General features: G+C 45.2%; 1 protein-coding gene across 1 annotated transcript in view; it reads left to right on the plus strand.

The window, feature by feature from the left end:
• LOC124802559 (putative helicase MOV-10) overlaps positions 1-20784 on the plus strand; it is a 343832-nt gene that overhangs the window by 241321 nt on the left and 81727 nt on the right. The window contains exon 13 of the mRNA XM_047263426.1: positions 4478-4614. Coding sequence (XP_047119382.1) covers positions 4478-4614 — 137 coding nt within the window. The remainder of the gene's footprint in view (positions 1-4477; positions 4615-20784) is intronic.

Below are 20784 nucleotides of genomic sequence, written 5' to 3' on the forward strand. Positions count from 1 at the left end.
GCGATATTTCGGCCCAGAGACGTCCGGCCATCATCAGGTGAGTACACAACTACTGAAGAGCCCAGGTGCAGTCGCAGTATTTATGCCGAATCTTGCGCATGCGAAATGTACTGGCATCCTACAGCGCATGTGTCAGGTGTTGACATGTGTGGCATAGCCGAGTTGTACGTGCTGCTCTCGGTGGTGAAAATAAGAGCATCTAGTCATTGAGTATCGAATGACGCTGTCGATTCCGCTGTGATTGTATAATTTTAATAACAGGATCCAGCTGAAAGCCGTTGTCACGATTTATAAGATTATAGGCAAGATGTATTTCCACTGATTCATTGATTACAGAATCCCAAAATCCGGAAACCGGAGCTAAAATTTTTGTTCCATTGTATTCCATTGAATGCCCCAATGAAATACAGTGCTCTGCTACTGCCGATTTTGACGGTTGCCGCAGACGGGTGTATCTTTCATGTCCTGTACGTCTTTCGTGTCCTGTACGTCTTTCGTGTCCTGTACGTCTTTCGTGTCCTGTACGTCTTTCGTGTCCTGTACGTCTTTCGTGTCCTGTACGTCTTTCGTGTCCTGTACGTCTTTCGTGTCCTGTACGTCTTTCGTGTCCTGTACGTCTTTCGTGTCCTGTACGTCTTTCGTGTCCTGTACGTCTTTCGTGTCCTGTACGTCTTTCGTGTCCTGTACGTCTTTCGTGTCCTGTACGTCTTTCGTGTCCTGTACGTCTTTCGTGTCCTGTACGTCTTTCGTGTCCTGTACGTCTTTCGTGTCCTGTACGTCTTTCGTGTCCTGTACGTCTTTCGTGTCCTGTACGTCTTTCGTGTCCTGTACGTCTTTCGTGTCCTGTACGTCTTTCGTGTCCTGTACGTCTTTCGTGTCCTGTACGTCTTTCGTGTCCTGTACGTCTTTCGTGTCCTGTACGTCTTTCGTGTCCTGTACGTCTTTCGTGTCCTGTACGTCTTTCGTGTCCTGTACGTCTTTCGTGTCCTGTACGTCTTTCGTGTCCTGTACGTCTTTCGTGTCCTGTACGTCTTTCGTGTCCTGTACGTCTTTCGTGTCCTGTACGTCTTTCGTGTCCTGTACGTCGTTCGTGTCCTGTACGTCGTTCGTGTCCTGTACGTCGTTCGTGTCCTGTACGTCGTTCGTGTCCTGTACGTCGTTCGTCCAGTATATGCAGAGCCACATTCACAGGGAATTCTGTAGACGCCTGCTTTCTTCAGTTATAAATCGTCTTTAACAGATCCAACCAGGGCCCGGTTCTTTGCTGCTGGACGGAAGATAACCTTGATTTTATTTTTCTTCAGTAATCGGCCTATTTTCGACGACACATTCCTGGCGTATGGAAGGAACGCAGTTGATTTAAAGTCGTCATCAGCGTCCTCAGTGTGTTGCTTCTTGTTATGACAGTTGTGGGTGGCCTTCCTTATTTGGCGTGAAGTGTAGCCATTCTCTTTAAAAACCTTCTCTAAATGTTCTAATTCTGCGTGGTGGTTTTCATCATCCGATATTACATGCGCTTAATGTATTAAGGTACTGAGAACACCGGCTGTTTGTGCTGGGTGATGGCAGCTTGACACCTGGAGATACAGATCTGTGTGAGTCGGTTTCCTGTACACAGAATGTTCTAATGACCCATCATTTTTACGGCGTACTAGCACGTCTAGAAATGGTAAAGTGCCATCTTTTTCAATCTCCATCGTGAATTTGATATTCTCATGTAACGAGTTTAAGTGATGAAGGAATTTCTCCAGTTCCTGTCTGCCATAAGGCCATACAGCAAAAGTATCATCTATGTACCGCCAGAAGACCGTAGGCTTTAAAACAGCAGACTCAAGTGCTTTTTCCTCAAAGTCCTCCATAAAGAGATTAGCTACCACAGGGGACAAAGGGCTCCCCATGGCGACGCCATCTGTTTGTTCAAAGAATTAGTCATTGAATAAAAAGTACATTGAGGAGAGTATATGTTCAAACAAAGCCATCATTTCTGCACTGAATAAGTTACCAATAAGATGTAACGATTCCATTAAAGGCACTTTGGTAAAAAGTGAGACCACATCGAAGCTGACTAATAAATCCGAGCTGCTAAGCTTAACTTCCTTCAAGCGACTGACAAAATCCTTGGAATTACGTATATGGTGGCAACACTTACCCACATAAGGCTTTAGTAGTGAGGCCAGATATTTTGCTGTAGAATAGGTCGCAGCACCAATATTACTCACTATTAATCATAATGGGGTACCATCCTTGTGTATCTTGGGAAGACCATAGAGACTTGGTGGTACTGCATTGTGTGGTCTCAATCTCTTGATAACTTGTTCAGGTAGAGAACAGTCGTTCAAAAGGGTAGCAGTTTTCCTTGATATTCGGCTTGTTGGGTCCTTTTCAATTCTGCGGTACATAGAATCATTTAGCTGACAATATATCTTCTCGTTGTAGGCTTCTCTTGTCAGAAGAACTATGGCGTTACCCTTATCTGCAGGCAGTACGACCGTGGTATCTTCTCAGAGGCTGCAGAGAGCAGCTCTTTCAGCTGGCGAGATGTTACTCCGTTGTGGCGCACATTTCAACAACGTTCGGCAAGATTCATGTCGAATTTCGTCTGCAGAATCCACAGGGAGACGTCAATGGAACTGATGAAATCCGTTAAAGGCAGTGAAGCAGGTGTAGGAACGAAGTTTAAACCTTTCGCAAGCACTGACATCGTCACATCGTCAAAAGATTTCTCTGTGAGGTTCACCACGGATCGTCCAGAGATAGCTTCTTGCGTCTTTCGTGTTACGAGTTGGCTAAACTTTGCACTTTTCCTGTTTGTACTGTTCCTGTGAGCCCAGTCTTCCTTGGCCCAGGATACCCCGTCAATCCAGTCCCAGCTAAGGTAAGAACATCTTGCTGCAATCTTCAGATGTAAATAATATAAATTCCTGGCAACAGCGTCTAACTCACGACGCGTAAAACGGATTTGTTCTCTTACTAAAGCCAGACTCGCCTTGCATTTTATATTGTTGGCTGCCACACTATTAATAAAATGAACAACTCTGGCGAAAGTTGGAATCAAGTTATTGTCTCTACATGATGCGCTGTAGGATGCCAGTACATTTCGCATGCGCGAGATTCGGCATAAATACGACGACTGCACCTGGGCTCTTCAGTAGTTGTGTACTCACCTGATGATGGCCGGACGTCTCTGGGCGAAAATATCGCGGCAGAATGTCGACGGGATCCGGCTGCATATCCGGAAATTATTAGAAGAAGCTTTTTAATTGCCATGCCCACATAGAATGCAGGCCAGTAATTGCAGCTAAGTTGGTAGATCACATGGCTGTTTTCACAGGTGTCTTCGCTGTTAATAGGATAGGAGAGGCTCATGACAGGACTGAAATAGGTGGTAGTGGGAGGCCGTATAGGACAGATCTTGCATTTGTCTGTTGCAGGGATATGAGCCTGAGACAAGAAGTGAGGAGTAAGGGTGGAGTAGGGACAGACGAGGACATTGTGTAAGCTGTGGGAGCAGGGGAATACCACTGTCAGAGGGATGGGATGAATACTTTTCATTTCAGTGCAAAGAGAGAGGCTACCTGAATGCATGATGTGATTCAGTTGCTCCAGTCCTCGGTAGTACTGAGTCACGTGAGGAGTGCTCGTTTGTGGCCAGATGGTGCGAGGACTTCTTGGTGTGGAATGGTGGCAGCTGTAAAAGTGGAAGTATTGTTGGTGGTTAGCAAGGTGGATGTCGACATAGAAGTAGGTGGTTTATTGGGCTGGGGAGGACTAAGTGAAGTGAATGGGGAGAAGTTGATGACCTGGAGGAATGTGAATAGTATGTTCTCACCCTCAGGAAGGAAGTTGTAGGTTTTCAGTTAGCCCAAAGTCCTCACCTCATTCATATTCGTTGATGATATCTTCATGATCTGAACCGAGGACCCTTAGTGTCTATATGTGAATAAAACAATAAATCAGCACAGTAGTTGTGCTCTCTTATGGAATAATTTGTTTTATAGCTTGTTTTTGTTCGTGGAGTGTCATTTGTCAGTACATAGATACACACAGCTCTTCTGGAGTGGTGTGCAGCACCATACACACTACAAACTTTTTTGATGAGTTTTATTAGAAATAATGCATTATATTTCAAAAGAAACAAAGACATCAATTACAGTGCAAAAAAATGACCTAAATTACAGTTTAATAAACTTGACTTTAGAATGAATGTAAAATGTTGCTACCAGAACTTATGATAACTTCTCATATCCCATACAAGAATTTCAGTTTAAGGACTTTTTGCATGTTTAGTACAAATATGTTAAATACTTGAGTTGTCAAACTAAATATTGTTTTCTGGTTTGTGAATTCATCTGTAAATGATCAACATGCAAGCATGCTTAAATATATTTTATAACCTAGCTTGTCCAGTGTCATTACAATATATCGTGCAGGTGACCAGTGTAACATGTAAGTAATCTGGATATTGCCTTAAACCTAGGTGAAGAAAATGATGCCAGGCTCCTATTGCCTGGTGGCAGCACCGTCCAATGCTGCATGTGATAATGTAGCTCAGCGACTGGCTCCACACTGTTCCCCTAAGGAACTCCTGCGCCTGCATTCTTCTACACGAGACTGGTAAGAAAGTAATGCTCTTTCCATTTGTAGAGTGGCTAGTAGATAAAAATAAAATTAAAAAGTTAGACTAAACAACTTTAAGATGTAAAAATTGATAATATGTGCATACAAAGTCCCTACCTGTAAATAAGTGGAAAGGTGACTTGGAAAATAAATTCGCATTCTTTTATTTGATCTTCCTTTTGGGATTTTTTGGTAGAGTTGAGATCAACAAAGAAGCACATTAAATAACAGATTCAAATGATTCATTTTATTCAGTGTTGACTGAAAGCTTAGAAAATATCATACATGGGACAGAATTGCTCACAATGCATGTTGCGTCTTTGCAGAACGAAAAAGAAAATCTTGTGGAAGATGTTTCAACACGAATTTAAAGTTTTAGACGAAAATACATAAGCTTGTCAAAATACTTGACTCCACTTTAATCTCAGAGCTTCTTGTCTGAACCTGGCTAGATGGGAATATTTAAATACATTTCAGTTACATGCTGAACAGACTTCGATTGAAAATATTATTGTAATTGGCAACAAATAAACCACAAATTTGAAGAATAGGGTAATTACACTTCTTTGATGATCTGCTGGGATTTTAACTGTTCTTGAAAATAATGGAAGAATTGTTTTTTGCAAGTTAATAAATGTGTCATGAATGTTGATATAAAGTATGTATTATAGCTAGAATTTCCAAAATCAAGTTGTTACGTCTACATCTCCATGGTTACTCTGCAATTCACACTTAAGTGCCTGGCAGAGGGTTCATCGAACCATTTTCATACTACTTCTCTTCAATTCCACTCTCGAATGGCGCGTGGGAAAAAGGAACACCTAAATCTTTCCATTTGAGAGCTGATTTTTCTTATTTTATGATGGTCATCATTTCTCCCTACGTAGGTGGGTGTCAACAAAATATTTTCGCATTCGGATGACGATTGAAATTTCGTAAATAGATCTCGCCGCAAAGAAAACCGCCTTTGTTTCAGTGACTGCCACCCCAACTCGCGTATCATATCAGTGGCTCTCTCACTCCTATTACCCGATAACACGAAACCAGCTGCCGTTCTTTGCACTTTTTCAATGTCCTCCATCAATCCTAACTGGTAAGGATCCCACACTGTGTAGCAAAATTCCAGCAGAGGACGGACAAGTTTAATGTAGGCTGCCTCTTTAGTGGGTTTGTCGCATCTTCTAAGACTTCTGCCAACAAACACACTCTTTGATTTGCCTTCCCCACAATATTATCTGTGTTGTATTTCCAATTTAAGTTGCTCGTAATTGTAATTCCTACTTATTTAGTCGAATATGTGCGATTTATCGTATACCCAAAATTTATCAGATTTCTTTTAGTACCCATGCGAATGACCTCGCACATCACCCATTGGGATATTTTGTGATCTCTCAAAGACTTTTTGATTGTGTGTATCATGAAATTATTCTAGATAAGCGTAAGTATTGTGGTATGATTGGGATGGTGCACAAATGGTTTAATTCATACTTAACTGGAAGAGTCCAGAAGGTTGAAATTAACAGTACAGATAGTCTACAAAAAACAGCCGAGTCCTCTTAACTGGGGAGGTATCAAGTATGGTGTCCCACAGGGTTCAGTCTTCGGTCCCGTATTGTTCTTAATATACAGGGTGATTCAAAAAGAATACCACAACTTTAAAAATGTGTATTTAATGAAAGAAACATAATATAACCTTCTGTTATACATCATTACAAAGAGTATTTAAAAAGGTTTTTTTTTTTTCACTCAAAAACAAGTTCAGAGATGTTCAATATGGCCCCCTCCAGACACTCGAGCAATATCAACCCGATACTCCAACTCGTTCCACACTCTCTGTAGCATATCAGGCGTAACAGTTTGGATAGCTGCTGTTATTTCTCGTTTCAAATCATCAATGGTGGCTGGGAGAGGTGGCCGAAACACCATATCCTTAACATACCCCCATAAGAAAAAATCTCGGGGGGTAAGATCAGGGCTTCTTGGAGGCCAGTGATGAAGTGCTCGGTCACGGGCTCCCTGGCGGCCGATCCATCGCCTCGGGTAGTTGACGTTCAGGTAGTTACGGACAGATAAGTGCCAATGTGGTGGCGCTCCATCCTGCTGAAATATGAATTGTTGTGCTTCTTGTTTGAGCTGAGGGAACAGCCAATTCTCTAACATCTCACAACATCCGTGCTACATTTTCATCACTCGTTCTCGGCCGTCCAGAACTTTTCCCTTTGCACAAACACCCATTCTCTGTAAACTGTTTATACCAACGTTTAATACACCACCTATCAGGAGGTTTAACACCATACTTCGTTCGAAATGCACGCTGAACAACTGTCGTCAATTCACTTCTGCCGTACTCAACAACACAAAAAGCTTTCTGTTGAGCGGTCGCCATCTTAGCATCAACTGACGCTGACGCCTAGTCAACAGTGCCTCAAGCGAACAAATGTACAACTAAATGAAACTTTATAGCTCCCTTAATTCGCCGACAGATAGTGCTTAGCTCTGCCTTTTGTCGTTGCAGAGTTTTAAATTCCTAAAGTTGTGGTATTCTTTTTGAATCACCCTGTATATTAATGACTTGCCACTCTGTATTCGTGAAGGTGCAAAGTTAGTTCTTTTTGTTGATGATACAAGTATAGTAATCACACTCAAGAAGCAAGAATCAGCTGAGTAAATTGCAAATAATGTCTTTCAGAAAATTATTAAGTGGTTCTCTGCAAATGGACTTTCACTAAATTTTGAAAAAACACAGTTTATACAATTCTGTACAGTAAATGGCATAAAACCATTGATAAATATAGACTATGAATGGGGCAAGTCTGTTGCTAAAGTAGAATACTCATAATTTCTGGGTGTGTGGATTGATGAGAAATTGAATTGGAACAAACGCATCGATGATCTGCTGAAATGGTTAGGTTCAACTACTTACGCTATTAGGGTTATTGCAAATTTTGGTGATAAACATATCAGTAAATTAGCTTACTATGCCTATTTTCATTTACTGCTTTCATATGGCATCATATTTTGGGGAAATTCGTCATTAAGAGAGAAAGTATTCATTGCACAAAAGTGTCTAATCAGAATAATAGCTGGAGCCCACCCAAGATCACATTGTGGACATTTATTTAAGGAACTCGGGATATTCTCAGTACCTTCACAATACATATATTCACTTATGAAATTTGTCATTAATAAACCATCCCAATTCAAAAATAACAGTAAAGTGCATAGCTACAACACTAGAAGAAAGGATGATATTCACTATTCTGGATTAAAACTCACTTTGGCACAGAAAGGGTTGAATTATGCTGCCACAACAATATTTGGTCATTTGCGAAATAGTATTAAAAGTCTGACAGATAGCCTACCAACATATAAAAGCAAATTAAAAGAATTTCTGAATGACAACCCCTTCTACTCAATAGATGAATTCTTAGATATGAAGTAATAACAGTAAAAAAAAAAAAATTAATTAATTGTTTTGTGTAAAGAAAACTTATGTTAAAGTGACACGATCCACATCATTATGAAATGTCTTATTCATGATCTATGGAACTACGATTAATGTATGTATGTATAAATGTATGTTTAGTGCCAATTGCCACTTTTTGCACCATACAGAAATTCTCTCTAGATCATTTTGCCATTTGAATCGATAGTCTGATGATTTTACTAGACAGTAAATTACAGTGTCACCTGCAAACAATCTAAGGGGGCTGCTCAGATTATCACCTAGATCATTTATGTATATCAGGAACAGCAGAGGGCCTATGACACTACCTTACCATCTATCACTACAAGCTGTGACCTCCCTGAGAGTAAATCATGAATCCAGTCACACTACTGAGACAATACTCCATATGCATGCAATTTGATTAATAGTCGCTTGTGAGGTATGGTATCAAGGGCTTCTTGGAAATCTAGGAATATGGAATCAATCTGAGATCCTTCGTCGACAGCACTCATTACTTCGTGGAAATAAAGAGCTAGCTAGCTGTGTTGCACAAGAACAATATTTTCTAAATCTGTGTTGGTTATGTATCAATAAGTCATTTTCTTCAAGGTGCTTCATAATGTTAGAGTACAGTATATGCTCTAAAATCCTACTGCAAATTGAGGTCAGTGATATGGGTCTGTAACTCAATGAGTTACCCCTATTTCCTTCCTTGAATATTGGTGTGACCTGTGCTACTTTCCAGTCTTTAGGAACAGACCCTTCAAGTGAGAAGTTGTATATGATTGCTAAGAAAGGCGCTATTGTGTCTGCATACTTTGAAAGGAACCTGATTGGTATATCTGGACCAGAAGACTTCCCTTTCTAAAGTGATTTGAGTTGTTTCGCAACACCTAAGACGTCTACTTTTATGTCACTCATGCTAACAGCTGTCCTGGTTTCGAATCCTGGAATATTTACTTTGTCTTCTTTCATGAAGGAATTATGGAAAACTGTATTTAGTAACTCTGCTTTAGTGGCACCATCATCGGTAACATTTCCATCACTATCACGCAGTGACAGTATTGACGGTTTTTTGCCACTGGTGTACTTTACATATGACCAGAATCTCTCTGGGTTTTCTACCATATTTTGAGACAACATTTCATTGTGGAAACTATTAAAAGCATCTCGCATTGATGTCCGCACTAAATTTTGAGCTTCCATGAAACTTAGCCAGTCTTGGCAATTTTGTGTTCTATTGAATTTGGCATGGTTTTTTTCATTGCTTCTGCAACAGTGTTCTGACGTGTTTTGTGTACCATGGTGGTTCAGTCCTGTCTCTTATTAACTTACGCGGTATGAATCTATCTATTGCTGTCGATACTGTATCTTTGAATTTGAGCCATATCTGGTCTACACTTGCATAATTAGCATGGAAGGAATGGCGACTCACTCTTAGGATGGCATCAAGCGAATTTTTATCTGCTGTTTTAAATAGATATATTTTGCGTTTATTTTTAGTGGTTTTGAGCCTCGCTACGATGACCTTGTGTTCACTAATCCCTGTATCCATCATGATGCTCTCTATTAGATCAGGATTATTTGTGGCTAAGCAGGTGTGTTTTCGCAACTATTTACAATTCGTATGGGCTCATGAACTAATTGTTCAAAGTAATTCTCAGAGTAAGCATTTAATACAATTTTGGAAGATGTTTTCTGTCTACTACCATGAACATTTATTTTCGTCAACAAATCGAGGGTAGATTGAAGTCTCCACCAATGATAAGTGTGGTACTGGGTGGGGTACTTATTTGTAATGAGATTAATGTTTTCTTTGAACCTTTCAGCTATTATATCATCTGAGTCGTGGGATTGGTAGAAGGACCCAATTATTATTTTGGTACTGCTGTTGAGTATAACCACTACCCATAGTAATTCGCAGGAACTATCTATCTCAACTTCCCTACAAGATAAACTACAACCAACAGACACAAACACACCCCCACCTACTTTATTTAATCCATCCTATCTCAACACGGTTTGCGCCTTTGTAAAAATTTCGGCAGAATTTATCTCTGGCTTTAGCCAGCTTTCTGTTCCTATAACGATTTCAGCTTCAGTGCTTTCTATCAGCACTTGAAGCTCTGGTACTTTTCCGACACAGCTACAACAATTTACAACAACAATATCGACTGTTGCTTGCTCGATTCTTGTAGTTTCTTTGTCCTGTACCCTTTGGGTCTGGAGCCCTTTTGATCTTTCTCGAGACTGTCTAACCTAAAAAACCGCCCAGTCCACACCACACAGCCCCTGCTACCCATGTAGCCACCTCCTGTGTGTAGTGCACACTTGACCTATTTAGCGGAACCCGAAAACCCACCACCCTATGGCGCAAGTTGGTTGGAAAGGGGGTCATGCAGGATAGTTGCAAAATAATGAAACCAAAAGTTATTATAGAAGCTGTAGGAACGAGAAGGAACAAAATACAGAACTGGTATAAATTCAGTTTGCACTTAGTTACTTAAGTGTTCCCAAAATATTCATATACTCCATTTTAATGACAGACATTTTAGGATATACAAAAAAAAAAAAAAAAAAAAAAGGTACTGTGTCCTATCATTTCAAAAACTCGAATTTCATCTGTGCATAGACTACAGCTATGAATATTTTTTGATTGGGAGGTACAGAATTGTGGGAGATAATTTTGGGATTATTTTTTAAAGATTTTCACAAAAAATAAACAATGAAATTGCAATTCACCACGTTTCCATAGTATTATAATTATTAATTACAAAATCTTCAAATCCTTAAATTGTGGTACTGTGTGGATACTCTCTACAAATATTTCACACAAACATTAAAGTGTGTATCTACCTATATGTTTTTACTTACTCAAAATCCTGCTCTCAAATAATTTTTTCACTGTACGTATTCAGATTCTCTAAGCCCCCCCTGCGGGTCCGGGGATTAGAATAGGCCCGAAGTATTCCTGCCTGTCGTAAGAGGCGACTAAAAGGAGTCCCTCCCCCTCAAGGGGGTAGTTAGTGCCTGCATCCGGAGACGGACAGTTCCACGACCTCTATTTGCGGTCATTTTGCTTTTTCATATCTCGTTTCTTCCTTCCTTTGGTTGGTTCCTTTCTTTGCTCTTTTCCACCTCACTGTCTTCCTTACTCTTTCCCTTGTCTTCTTCTCCTTGCCTTCTTCTCCTTGCCTTCTTCTCCTTGCCTTCTTCTCCTTGCCTTCTTCTCCTTGCCGCCTTCTCCTTGCCGCCTTCTCCTTGCCGCCTTCTCCTTGCCGCCTTCTCCTTGCCGCCTTCTCCTTGCCGCCTTCTCCTTGCCGCCTTCTCCTTGCCGCCTTCTCCTTGCCGCCTTCTCCTTGCAGCCTTCTCATTGCCGCCTTCTCCTTGCCTTCTTCTCATTGCCTTCTTCACCTTGCCTTCTCATTGCCTTCTTCTCCTTGCCTTTTCTGGTCTCCGCCTCGGCATTTGAGACAGTCTGTCCTCTCTCTCTCTCTCCCTCTCTCTCTCCCTCTCTCTCTCCCTCTCTCTCTCCCTCTCTCTCTCCCTCTCTCTCTCCCTCTCCCTCTCCCTCTCCCTCTCTCTCTCCCTCTCTCTCTCCCTCTCTCTCTCCCTCTCTCTCTCCCTCTCTCTCTCCTTTTTCCTCTTCTTCCTTCCTCCCTGTGCGCGCCTGAAGGCCGACCCACGCGTTCGCACGCGTAGCCGGTGACGGGGTAACGCGTAATTCCCCGCCCTGGGTAGACATGTAAGGCACGCGCGTACCCCCTGGTAAAGGCCAGGCCCGGGAAGGGGTGATTGCCTGAGCTAATACCTTCTGACCATGCCGATTGGTCCCTCCATCTGTTTCTCGGGAGGTGTGACCTGAGGTGTAAACATTCACCTAAGGCGGGAGTGCCCTCTGAGAGGGTCCCCACAAGGAAGGAGCGCGCCATCGGAGACGCTGGCAATCATGGGGGATTCCTCCGCAATGGATTTCACTCCATCTCTCTCGACTTCTGCCCAAAAACGGAAACTTGACCAGCTACCAGTGACAAAAGTACTACCGCCTGCCCCACAGTTCCTCGTCGTTTCTCGATCTGAGGACGGAAAGGATTTTTCCTCTGTCAACCCTTTCGTTGTCCAGAAGGGCGTAGATGCCATAGCCGGATCTGTCAAATCTTGTACCAGGTTGCGTAATGGTACCTTATTACTCGAAACTGAGAGTGCCTTTCAGGCACAAAAACTGCTTCGGGCCACACTCCTGTACACGTTCCCTGTCCGGGTGGAGGCTCACTGAACTTTGAATTCGTCTCGTGGTGTGGTCTATACTAGATCCCTCAACGGCTTGACTGACAAGGAGATTCAATCTTTCCTCGCTGAGCAGGGCGTGACGGCTGTCCATAGGGTAATGAAAAAGGTCAACAAAGACCTTGTACCGACCCGGACACTTTTCTTGCCCTTTGATAGTGTTAAGCTGCCATCGCGCATCAAGGCGGGCTATGAGGTTATTTCTGTTCGCCCCTATGTCCCGACACCTACGCGCTGCTACCAGTGTCAGCGTTTCAATCACACTAGACAGTCTTGTTCCAATGCGGCTAAATGTGTCACTTGTGGCAGGGATGCCCATGAGGGTGACTGTCCACCTCCGTCTCCTCGTTGTGTGAACTGTCAGGGTGACCATGCCGCATCCTCCCGCGACTGTCCTGTCTATAAGGAAGAACGCTGTATCCAAGAAATTCGGGTCAAAGAGAAAGTGTCCACCTCGGCTGTTTGCAAGCTATTGGCTAGTAGGAAGCCCACACTGCTCCCAGCGGGGAAATACAGTACTGTCCTCGCCTCTCCTCGGACTACCAGGGAGGTGGCAACCCAGACATGCGATCTCACCTTCAGCACCACGGTCGTCCGTTCGGCCAGTGCTAAGATCGCGCGGTCGACGTCTCCTCTTCCTCCCATCACCCCACAGACACCAGCCCCTTCATCAGCTTCTGCTAAGACGAAGACCCAGAAGTCAGATGCATGGGCCTTCAAGAAGGAACCGTCCCGTGCAGACTTCCTACGTACCTCGACCTCCCAGCCTTCGACCAGTACTTCCACCAAACGACCTTCCAAGAAGGCTCATAGGAAGCACAGTTCTCCTTCTCCGCCACGTCGCATTTCTTCTCCTGCGCCACCCAGCGGTTGCCGCCCCAGGCCGTCATCCGTTTCGCCTGACCGCACCGCTGGTAGCCGAACGTCTGGCCGTTCACCGGCGGAGGAAGCTCCCCCTCCCGGCCATCTTCCCAAGATGACCGATGAACCTATAGACCCAATGGACGATGACTGTCCGCCTACTGAAAGCGGCGGCAGTGCTCGCTCGAAGCCAGGCCCGCAGCGGCCTTCGAGGTGACCCCTTCTTTCATCTTCCCTTTTTTTCTTACAATGGCACTTATTCACTGGAATATTCGCAGCATTCGCTCCAACCGAGAGGACTTGAAGTTGCTGCTCCGCTTGCACCGTCCGCTCGTCGTAGCCCTCCAGGAAACGAAGCTACACCTATGCAATCAAATTGCCTTGGCACACTACACCTCTGTGCGTTTTGACCTACCCCCTGTGGTAGGTATCCCAGCTCACGGAGGGGTTATGTTGCTGGTCCGGGATGATATTTACTACAATCCCATCACGTTGCACACCGGCCTGCAGGCAGTTGCCATCCGCATTACTCTCCCCACTTTTACATTTTCCATTTGTGGCGTTTACACTCCATCGTCGTCTGCCGTTACCAGGGCAGACATGATGCAACTTATTGCTCAGCTACCTGCACCATTTTTGTTAACTGGAGACTTCAATGCCCACCATCCCCTTTGGGGCTCTCCAGCATCCTGCCCGAGGGGCTCCCTGTTAGCAGACCTTTTCAACCAGCTCAATCTTGTCTGCCTCAATACTAGCGCCCCTACTTTTCTTTCGGACACATCTCACACCTATTCCCATTTAGACCTCTCTATATGTACTCCCCAACTTGCACGCCGGTTTGAGTGGTATGCACTTTCTGATACATATTCGAGCGACCACTTCCCATGTGTTATCCATCTCCTGCAGCATATCCCCTCTCCGTGCTCATCTAGTTGGACCATCTCCAAAGCAGACTGGGGGCTCTTCTCTTCCAGGGCGACCTTTCCGGATCAAACCTTCACAAGCTGCGATAGTCAGGTCGCACACCTCACGGAAGTCATTCTCACTGCTGCTGAATATTCCATCCCTCACCCTACTTCTTCTCCACGTCGCGTACCGGTCCCCTGGTGGACCGCAGCATGTAGAGACGCTTTACGTGCTCGTCGATGTGCTTTACGCACCTTTAAACGCCACCCTACAGTGGCGAATTGTATCAATTATAAACGATTACGTGCACAGTGTCGTCGTATTATTAAAGAAAGCAAGGAAGCCAGCTGGGCTGCTTTCTAAAGCACCTTCAACAGTTTTACTCCTTCTTCTGTTGTCTGGGGTAGCCTGCGCCGGCTATCTGGCACTAAGGTCCACTCACCAGTTTCTGGCTTGACGGTCGCGAATGACGTCCTTGTGGCCCCTGATGCTGTCTCCAATGCCTTCGACCGCTTTTTCGCAGAGGTTTCGAGCTCCACTCATTACCACCCTGCCTTCCTCCCCCGCAAACAGGCAGAGGAGGCTAGGCCACCTAACTTCCGCTCCTCGAATCGTGAAAGTTATAATGCCCCATTCACCATGCGGGAACTCGAAAACGCACTTGGCCGATCACGGTCCTCCGCTCCAGGGCCTGATTCTATTCATATTCAGATGCTGAAGAACCTTTCTCCTGCGGGTAAAGGTTTTCTTCTTCGTACTTACAATCGCATCTGGATTGAGGGACATGTTCCCGCATGCTGGCGCGAGTCTATTGTTGTCCCGATTCCTAAGCCGGGGAAGGACAAGCACTTGCCTTCCAGTTATCGACCCATCTTGCTTACAAGCTGTGTCTGTAAAGTGATGGAGCGAATGGTTAACTCTCGATTGGTTTGGCTGCTCGAGTCTCGACGCCTACTTACCAATGTACAATGTGGATTTCGTAGGCGCCGCTCTGCTGTTGACCATCTGGTTACCTTGTCGACCTTCATTATGAATAACTTCTTGCGGAAGCGCCCGACCGCGGCTGTGTTCTTTGATTTGGAGAAGGCTTACGACACCTGTTGGAGGGCCGGCATTCTCCGCACCATGCATACATGGGGCCTTCGCGGTCGCCTCCCTCTTTTTATTCGTTCCTTTTTAATGGATCGACAGTTCAGGGTACGTGTGGGTTCTGTCCTGTCAGCCACCTTTCGCCAGGAGAATGGGGTGCCACAGGGCTCAGTTTTGAGCGTCGCTCTCTTCGCCATAGCGATCAATCCAATAATGGATTGCCTCCCAGCTGATGTATCAGGCTCCCTTTTCGTGGACGATTTTACTATCTATTGCAGCGCGCAGCGTACGTGTTTCCTGGAGTGCTGTCTTCAGCGTTCTCTTGACCGTCTTTACTCCTGGAGTGTCGCCAATGGCTTCCGTTTTTCTGCCGAGAAGACGGTCTGTATTAACTTCTGGCGCTACAAAGAGTTTCTCCCACCGTCCTTACGACTCGGTCCCGTTGCTCTCCCATTCGTGGAGACAACAAAAGTTTTAGGTCTTACATTTGACAGGAAACTTAGTTGGTCTCCACATGTGTCATATTGGGCTGCCCGTTGTACCCGTTCTCTAAATGTCCTCCGTGTTCTCAGTGGTATGTCGTGGGGAGCGGATCGAACCGTCCTACTTCGCCTATATCGGTCGATCGTCTGCTCCAAGCTGGATTATGGGAGCTTCGTATACTCCTCTACACGGCCCTCCATCTTACTCCGCCTCAACTCCATACAACATCGGGGTTTACGACTTGTGCTCGGAGCGTTTTATACTAGTCCCGTCGAGAGTCTTCATGCTGACGCTGGTGAGTTGCCACTCACCTACCGGCGCGATATACTGCTTTGTCCGTATGCCTGTCGGCTACTGGCAATGCCCGACCACCCGTCTTATCGTTCCTTTTTTGATGACTCTCTCGACAGTCAATACGGGTTGTATGTCTCTGCCCTGCTACCCCCTGGAGTTCGCTTTCGTCGCCTCCTTCAACACCTTAATTTTTCACTCCCTGCAACCTTTCGAGTGGGCGAGAGCCACACGCCACCTTGGCTCCAGGCTCAGGTTCGCCTCCACCTTGACCTCTGCTCGCTCCCGAAGGAGGTTACCCCCGGTTCAGTCTACCACTCCCGTTTTGTCGAACTTCGTTCGAAGTTCATTAATATGACCTTCATTTATACAGATGGCTCTAAGATCAATGACGGGGTCGGGTGTTCTTTTATTGTCGGGGCACAAAGTTTCAAATACCGGCTCCATGGCCATTGTTCGGTCTTCACAGCTGAGCTCTGTGCCCTCTACCAGGCTGTTCTTTACATCTGCCGCCACCGACATTCTGCATATGTCATCTGCTCCGATTCCCTGAGCACTATCCAGAGCCTCAGTGATCCGTACCCAGTTCACCCTTTCGTGCACCAGATCCAACGCTCTCTTCAGCAGTTGGTGGACGTCGGTTCTCCGGTTAGCTTTATGTGGGTTCCTGGCCATGTCGGTATCCCTGGGAACGAAGCTGCAGATGCCGCGGCCAAGGCTGCGGTCCTCCAGCCTCGGACAGCTTCTTGTTGTGTCCCTTCGTCAGATTGTCGCAGGGTCATTTGACGGCGCATTTTATCGCTGTGGCATGCCGATTGGGCTGCACTTACAGTCAACAAGCTTCGGGCCTTGAAACCTCTTCCCGTGGCTTGGACGTCCTCCTCACGCCCTTCTCGGCGGGAGGAGGTAGTTTTGGCCCGGTTACGAATTGGACACTGCCGGTTCAGCCATCGCCATCTGCTGACGGCTGCGCCGGCGCCGTTCTGACCATGTGGGCAATTGCTGACGGTCCGCCACATTTTAACGTCCTGTCCGGATTTTAACACCCTGCGTTTTGATCTTGGCCTGCCATGTACTGTAGAAGCCATTTTAGCGGATGACCCACGAGCAGCTGCTCGCGTTCTTCATTTTATCAATTTGACAACCCTCTCAAAGGACATTTGATTATGCTGTTTCCTTTTTTTAATCCTATGCCTGTCAGTCTGTCTTTTATCGTGTTTTCCGTTTCGTTGCTGTTTTAAACTTGAGACTCGCGGTGCATTCCTAATGTAGTCTGGGCGCTAATGACCGTTGAAGTTGTGTGCCCTAAAACCACAAAAAAAAAAAAAAAAAAAAAAAAAAAAAAATTCTCTAAGCTGTTACGTGTGAACAGGCTAGTTAATACAGATTGTAAGGATACGAAAAGTGTGGCTTAATATTAGGCAGTAATAAATAGTTCAAATCTGAGTTTCAAAAGCAAAACATTTCTTCTTTTTACCAAGAGAAAGTGGTGGAAATACAGTGTAAGGTGCAAGTGGCAGATATCAGTCACTTGGAAGGAAATTGGTAAATCCGAAAGCTTAGGAGTGAATTATATTGGGAAGCAGTTCTTCTGCCAGCTAAGAAGAAACTTGTTCTGCATATTCATGTATTCAAGGAAAAATACACTCCTGGAAATTGAAATAAGAACACCGTGAATTCATTGTCCCAGGAAGGGGAAACTTTATTGACACATTCCTGGGGTCAGATACATCACATGATCACAGTGACAGAACCACAGGCACATAGACACAGGCAACAGAGCATGCACAATGTCGGCACTAGTACAGTGTATATCCACCTTTCGCAGCAATGCAGGCTGCTATTCTCCCATGGAGACAATCGTAGAGATGCTGGATGTAGTCCTGTGGAACGGCTTGCCATGCCATTTCCACCTGGCGCCTCAGTTGGACCAGCGTTCGTGCTGGACATGCAGACCGCGTGAGACGACGCTTCATCCAGTCCCAAACATGCTCAATGGGGGACAGATCCGGAGATCTTGCTGGCCAGGGTAGCTGACTTACACCTTCTAGAGCACGTTGGGTGGCACGGGATACATGCGGACGTGCATTGTCCTGTTGGAACAGCAAGTTCCCTTGCCGGTCTAGGAATGGTAGAACGGTGGGTTCAATGACGGTTTGGATGTACCGTGCACTATTCAGTGTCCCCTCGACGATCACCAGTGGTGTACGGCCAGTGTAGGAGATCGCTCCCCACACCATGATGCCAGGTGTTGGCCCTGTGTGCCTCGATCGTATGCAGTCCTGATTGTGGCGCTCACCTGCACGGCGCCAAACACGTATACGACCATCATTGGCACCAAGGCAGAAGCAACTCTCATCGCTGAAGACGACACGTCTCCATTCGTCCCTCCATTCACGCCTGTCGCGACACCACTGGAGGCGGGCTGCACGATGTTGGGGCGTGAGCGGAAGACGGCCTAACGGTGTGCAGGACCGTAGCCCAGCTTCATGGAGACGGTTGCGAATGGTCCTCGCCGATACCCCAGGAGCAACAGTGTCCCTAATTTGCTGGGAAGTGGCGGTGCGGTCCCCTACGGCATTGCGTAGGATCCTACGGTCTTGGCGTGCATCCGTGCATCGCTGCGGTCCGGTCCCAGGTCGACGGGCACGTGCACCTTCCGCCGACCACTGGCGACAACATCGATGTACTGTGGAGACCTCACGCCCCACGTGTTGAGCAATTCGGCGGTACGTCCACCCGGCCTCCCGCATGCCCACTATACGCCCTCGCTCAAAGTCCGTCAACTGCACATACGGTTCATGTCCACGCTGTCGCGGCATGCTACCAGTGTTAAAGACTGCGATGGAGCTCCGTATGCCACGGCAAACTGGATGACACTGACGGCGGCGGTGCACAAATGCTGCGCAGCTAGCGCCATTCGACGGCCAACACCGCGGTTCCTGGTGTGTCCGCTGTGCCGTGCGTGTGATCATTGCTTGTACAGCCCTCTCGCAGTGTCCGGAGCAAGTATGGTGGGTCTGACACTCCGGTGTCAATGTGTTCTTTTTTCCATTTCCAGGAGTGTATTTGAAATTAGACAAAATGTGAAGAGGGCACAAAGATGTAAAATTATAAAGGTCATATTTGTGTGAAACATAATGTAAGACAAAATTATGAGATGGAGTCGCTGGCAAGCACTTATCTACAGGAGGACAAAAACACTCTTAAGACAAAAAAAAAAGACCCACCATGAGGGATTTATCTGGATGGGACTGAAAGTGATAGATGTGATGTACATGTACAGACAAACAAATAAATGATTACAGTTTCAGAAAAAATGGGTGATTGATTGAAGAGAGTTAGTTTCACATGTTGAGCAAGTTAACAATGCATTGGTCCATGTGTAGCCCATATGCAAGTAGTTATTCGATTTGGCACCGATTGATAGAGTTGTTGGATGTCTTCCTGAGGGATATCGTGCCAAATTTGTTCAATTGATGGGTTAGGTCATTAAAATTCTTACCTGGTTGGAGGGCTCTGCCCATAATCCTCCAAATGTCCTCAATTGTGGGAGAGATTCAGCTATCTTTCTGGCCAAGATAAGGTTTGGCAAGCACGAAGACTAGCAGCAGAAACTCTCGCTGTGTGTAGGCGGGCATTGTCTTGGTGAAATGTATGCCCAGGATGGCTTACTATGAAGGGCAACAAAACAGGGCATAGAATATTGTCAGTGTACCACTCTGTTGTAAGGGTGCCACAGTTGACAAGCAAAGGGATCCTTCAGTGAAAAGAAATGACACCCCAGGCAGTCACTCCTGGTTGCCAGGCCGTATGGCTGACAACAGTCAGTTTGGTATACCACCACTGATTGTGGTGTTTTCAGACATGTCTTCGGTATGTAATGATATTAACTGGAGTAGAATTATCTTTAGTGATGAGTCCTGCTTCAACAGGAGTCCTGATGATCAGCGAAGACATCCCAGACAGCAGTGGGATATCAACCTGACTGTCACCCGTCACACAGGCCAACAAATCATTGTGGTAGTCTGGGGTGCCATTTCTTTTAACAGCAGGACCACTTTGGTTGTCATCTGCAGCACCATTATAGTACAGCAGTACGTTGACAATATTCTATGACCCATTTTGTTGCTATAAATGGCAACCCATCCTGGGCTTACATTTCAGGGAGATTATATCTGCTTCCACACAGTGAGATTTTCTACCGCTTGTCTCTTTGCTTGCCAAACTGTACCTTTGCCACCTAGGTCACTGGATCTCTCCCCAATTGAGAATGTTTGGAGCGTTATGGGCAGGGCTCTTCAACCATACTGGAATTTTCACAATCTAAGGCATGTATTGGACAGAATAGGCATGTTATCCCTCAGAAGGATGTCAAATATATCTATCAACTGTTGCCATGTTGAGTAACTGCTTCAATAAGGATGGAGGTGGATCAGTGTGTCATTGACTTGCTAAATTTGTGAAGCTCTTTCTCTTGAATAAGTTATCCAATTTCCATGAAACTGAATCATTTGATTGTCTGTACATGTATATCACACCTACCAATTTCCATCCTATTTACATAATTTCTTAATGGTATAGATTTTTCTTCAGCCACACCTAGAAACACATTAGTTTGTGACCCTATTCTGGATTTCAGTAACATTATTTCTAACCTTAAGGAGTAATGCCTTCTTCCCCAAAGAGAGAACTAATAGTTGCAAAAGCCAGAGCCAAGTGTCATGTACTATCATGCATACACTGGCAGTAATAAAACTTGCACCTCCTGAAGGTTCTGGCCAGCAGTAAGCAAATTTTGT

Source organism: Schistocerca piceifrons, chromosome 6 (genome assembly GCF_021461385.2).
Source record: "Schistocerca piceifrons isolate TAMUIC-IGC-003096 chromosome 6, iqSchPice1.1, whole genome shotgun sequence".
NCBI lineage: Eukaryota > Metazoa > Arthropoda > Insecta > Orthoptera > Acrididae > Schistocerca > Schistocerca piceifrons.